The sequence below is a fragment of the Berghia stephanieae genome, chromosome 5 (genome assembly GCF_034508935.2).
Source record: "Berghia stephanieae isolate SIO BIC M18660-M18661 chromosome 5, UCSD_Bste_1.3, whole genome shotgun sequence".
Classification (NCBI taxonomy): Eukaryota; Metazoa; Mollusca; class Gastropoda; order Nudibranchia; family Aeolidiidae; genus Berghia; species Berghia stephanieae.
The window spans coordinates 52347361-52352492 of record NC_088364.1 but is presented as its reverse complement, the minus strand read 5'-3'; the positions used below and the strand labels follow the sequence as shown (position 1 = coordinate 52352492).

The 5132-nt window shown below is 40.2% G+C and overlaps 1 protein-coding gene across 1 annotated transcript; it reads left to right on the top strand.

Moving 5' to 3' along the window:
* Positions 1-3383: 3383 nt before the first annotated feature.
* On the top strand, positions 3384-4070 carry LOC144973967 (uncharacterized). Its single transcript, XM_078916856.1, has one exon. The coding sequence runs from the start codon at positions 3384-3386 to the stop codon at positions 4068-4070; it is 687 nt and encodes a 228-aa protein (XP_078772982.1).
* Positions 4071-5132: the final 1062 nt, after the last annotated feature.

The window sequence follows — 5132 nt, the reverse complement described above, 5'->3', positions numbered from 1 at the left end:
CTCTTATTTCTAATGGCAATTTATTCCAAATTCTTGGGCAAAGCTTTCTCTCCGGTTTTACTTTAAGTCTAGTTTTAGGGATCTTTTGAGTTTTTGATTTTGAATCGGAAGAGGAACGAAGACATCTTTGCGGTTCATATATCTCAATGAGCTGTCAGATAAAAAGGGGTGTTGTTATCTAGACATTTAAAAATTAATGTTGCTACTTTATATTCTATATGTTCCTTAAAATTCTTGGCGCAGTTATCTTAAGTTAAATGACAGGAAATATCTAGTTGTAAGAATTTTAAAGTCTATAGATTTGACAAAATATATTAGATGCTTGAGTGTATCACTTTAATTATGCTTCAACAAAAACTACAAACTAATAGTTTTTCATTTTAGATGAAATTATTTTTCTTATGATTGAGACGTGGAGTATTATGAATAACTGAATAAATATAAGATAAGCATACACACACACATGTATGAACACAAAAGAATTCGTAGGTCTATTGCTTTGTCTACAATCTTCGATCATTTTAAAAAAATGTTTTTCTTAAATTGTTGGCAAAATCGTTATCACCCCCCCCCCCCCTACCCTCCCTCCCCCGTTAAAAAAAAAATGTAAATTTAGTTGTTACTGTGCGGCAGCTGCCAAATTTGTGGGCTGCGTTGCATAAATTGCAATAGGGGCAGATATAACGTTTGTCAACAGAGACTACATCCGGGATGATTTTTCTCTTAAAAGTACACAATGGTTTATGTCAAATTTGATTGTTATTTTATTTACATCTTGCATCTAAAGTTAATACAGTGTTTCATTAGTTGAAATTTTCGGGAATTTTTTTTTTTTTAATGTTATTTAAGAATAAGAAAGTTTAAAATCAGTTTTTATACTTTGCTTGTGGCATGTCTGACATTTATGAGATCTTTAAATAAATGTGGCGTTGATCCTCACTTCCACTTACCTCATGCATTCGAGGTCCATTGTTCTATACCAGGACGATTGATGTTATACAGATAGGACCAGGCGTGTGAATTAAAGACAAAACCCTGTACCACCATGCCATGCCTCTAGGTGAGGTCCTTTGACTTTCCATAATGGGCAGAGAGGTCACAATTGCTGTGTCTTCTATTGTATATGTTTTCCTTTTCCATTTCCAGGTTGTTTTCTGTCTTTGTTTTGGAATGAGATTACTTGGCTGAGAGGGAAACACTTTGGGTGTGGTCTTTTGACCCGTAGTGGGCGGGAGGTCACTTGCTGTGTCATCTATCACTTTATGTCCGTTTTCTGAGTTGCTTTCTGGGTGGGCAAGGAGGCCTTTACTGTGTCTTCTAACACCCTTTATCTGTTTTCCAACTTGCTTTCTGTCTTTGTCTTGGGATGAGATTACTTGGTTTTTTTATACCCTAGCTGGCTGTGGGAGGGGAACAGTCAAATGAATAGTTAGTTTTGGGAGATGATATTTTTTGTCTTGTAAATCATCTCTGTTATGCACTGTATTATGTTTTATTTACGTATTATGATTTGTAAACATTTGAGTGTATTCCTCTTTGTGGAGACCTGTGCTTGTGTATGGATGAGACTTTTAGGTGATCTCAAACTAAGACTAAGTGCTTTGATAGTGTGCTCTTGGAATCTACATGATGTTTCCTGTATGAACTAATTCCCCTTTGTCTCACCTTTTCTTGAGCGCTTTACTTGTCTTTCTATAGGTAACCTTTTACTATCCCATTTTCTTCCTTTTTACTGGCGCTGATATGACCTTAATGTGTTACAAGCGCCAGAAACCCCTAAAAACAAATGAGTTGCTTTCTGTCTTTCTTGGAATGAGATTACTTGGTTTATTCCTTTCCCTGGCCGGAGTCCTTGGCTGGGAAGGAGTCAAATGTATAGTTATTGTTTTGGGAGATTTTTTTTTCTTTCTTGTAAATCATCTCTGTTAGATAGCTACTGTGATATTTGTTGTTTTAGTTTTAAATATATATAATGTAAGCAATTGAGTGTTTCCTCTTGATACTACTACTTCTTCCTCCTGGGTGGGGTTCCTGACCTCCCATAGTGAGCAGGGAGGCACTTACTTTCTGTCTTACTGGGGTTTTGTCCCGGACCTGGCTGGGACTGGGAGGGAAGCAGTCAAATGTACCGTTGGAGTTGTGGGAGATGATATTTTTTGTCTTCTAAATCATCTCTCTGTTACTGTTATGCATTTTTTAAAAATTTTTATTGTTAACATATGATTTGTAAAAAAATTAGTGTATTTCTCTTGGTTTGTTATTGTGCTGATGTCTAGGTGAGACTTCTAGGGATCTCAAACTGAGTAGTGTAGTACACTGATGTTGTGATCTTGGACTCTACTTCTGTTCCCTATTTGAAGCATTCCCCTTTGTCTTACTTTTTCCTCAAATTCTTTTAATTGTATACAAAACTCCTTGTTTAATTCAATGCTATCTTCAATTGAATGGATGTGCTTGTAGAGTGCAGTGTCATCTGCAAATAGATGAACTTCAGATATTAAGCCATCAAGGAGGTCGGTACTGAAAACAAGAAAAAGCAGAGGACCGAGAACCGATCCTTGGGGGACTCCTAAGGTTACTTGGCCTATACCGTACCAGAGGTTTGACCTCTGACAAATACTTGTTGGGTTCTGTCACTCAGAAATGATTCTGTCCATTTCAGTGTCTGACCAATTATTCCAACTTTTTGGATCTTGTAGACAAATGTGCATATGTGGTATACTTTATCAAAAGCTTTCTCAAAATCAAGGAGTATCAGGTCGGTTTGTCCATCTTTGTCAAGTTCCGGTGAGAATTCATGGACCATAGAGACTACATGATCTGCCTTTTCTGAAACCGTGCTGAGCATCATTCAGTAATTCATTTAACTCAAAATGAACCTTCGTAGAGGACCTTACGATGCGCTCCAGTAGATGGGCGATAATTTACAGCAATTTTCTGATCACCTTTTTTATGAATTAGCTGTGGATAAGCATGTTTCCACACCTGATTTAAGAGAAATTTCAATAATTTGGTCAGTGCAGGGGCAATCTCCTTTGCTATAATTTTTAGAAGCCGTGGTGAAATATTGTCAGATCCAACTGCCTTACTTGATTTTAGGTTACGGAGTGTCTATTCGTCCTTACAGTACCTGTTATTTAAACGAACCATCAATATCTCCCACCCCTTCTTAAACTTAAGGTAAACTTACTAACGGTGTATAGTGAAATTAATTGCTATACTACTGTAGTGTTATACATTGTTAATATGTTGTGTTGCGAGCTTTAGTAACATTTTGTTATTTATTGTTATTTTGCAGTTGTTACCCTAAAAGTAATTTTGTCAACTGAATAAAGTTACAGTGGTGACCCCGACGTCAGGATTGAACACACCCTTCCTTCAACATGTCAAACAATCAGGATACCCATGAAGCCAACGCAGTGTCCATCAAACTACCAACCTTTTGGCCCCAAAGAGCTCAAATTTGGTTCGTTCAGGCCGAGGCACAATTCACAATTAAAGGAATCACAGCTGACGTAACTAAATACAGTTATGTCACAGCATCCCTCGACCAAGACACTGCCACCAGAGTTCTCGACATCCTGACCAACCCACCAAGCACTAACAAATATGAAACCCTCAAACAAAGACTCATATACAATTACAAACTTTCTGAAAGAGAAGCCGCATCTCGCATCTTAGACATTAGTGGTCTGGGTGATTCCAAACCAAGCGAACTATTGGACAAAATGCTTGCCATAGTCCCTCCAGGACAAGAACCAGGATTCCTTTTTAAGGAAGTTTTTCTACGTCAACTACCAGCAGAAGTCCAATCCTTGGTAACTCAACAGGATTATCCGACCCTCCGGGACCTGGCCAAAGCGGCAGACAAACACTTTATGTCCACCGGAGCTACCATTAATGCAACAATGAAAGGAGGCAAACACAACAAACGAGATGGACCACGCCATCAACACAGTAAGACACCCGACCCGGATTTGTGTTGGTACCACCAAAAATTCGGCAAACAGGCTACAAAATGCACCACTCCTTGCAAATTTTCGGAAAACTGGACAGCCGGCCACCTATAAGCAATATGGTGGCCGGCTCCAAGGACAACCTTCTGTTTGCATATGATAAACAATCTGGCTGCAACTTTCTGATCGATACAGGAGCTGAGATCAGTGTGTTACCGGCTTCAACAAACGACCTTCGCCGCGGACAACACGGGTTCCCGTTAGCAGCCGCCAATGGTACACTCATCAAATCATATGGACAACGTAAACTGTCCTTACACATAGGATCACACCAGTATGAATGGACATTTACACTGGCAGCCGTCAACAGACCAATTTTGGGGGCAGATTTCCTTCGGGCTCATTCACTACTCGTCGATCTGAAGGGCAATCGCCTAATGCACAGCGGCACCTATGCTTCAGTCTCACTCATGACTTCACAGCATACAGCCCCACACATCTCAATCATCACAACTGATGATGAGAATCAGTTCACTCAGCTGTTATCTACACGGCCAGCACTCACTTCGCCCACGTTTTCATGTCCCACAACAAAGCATTCCGTGGAACACCATATAACCACAACGGGCCCTCCGGTACACTCAAAAGCACGCCGTCTGGCACCAGACAAACTAGCAGTAGCAAAATCGGAGTTTGACAACATGGAGGCTCTAGGAATCGTACGTCGTTCCAACAGTCCGTGGGCATCGCCTCTACATGTGGCACCTAAACCCAACGGAGGTTGGAGACCATGTGGAGACTACCGCAGGTTAAACGGTTCTACTACTCCAGATCGCTACCCGATTGCTCACATACAAGACCTCTCAGCAAGACTATCAGGTTGCAAAATCTTCTCAAAAGTCGACCTCATTCGCGGTTACCATCAGATCCCAGTCCACGAGCAGGACATCCCCAAGACAGCAATCATAACCCCATTTGGCCTCTATGAATTCCTCCGGATGCCCTTTGGGTTAAAAAACGCTGCACAGACTTTCCAGAGACTGATGGACACAGTTTGTCAGGGTTTGGACTTCACATTTGTTTATCTTGATGACATCCTCATAGCTAGCAAAAATGCAGAAGAACACAAAAAACACTTGAATGCCCTTTTTGATAGGCTAGAGAAATATGGATTAG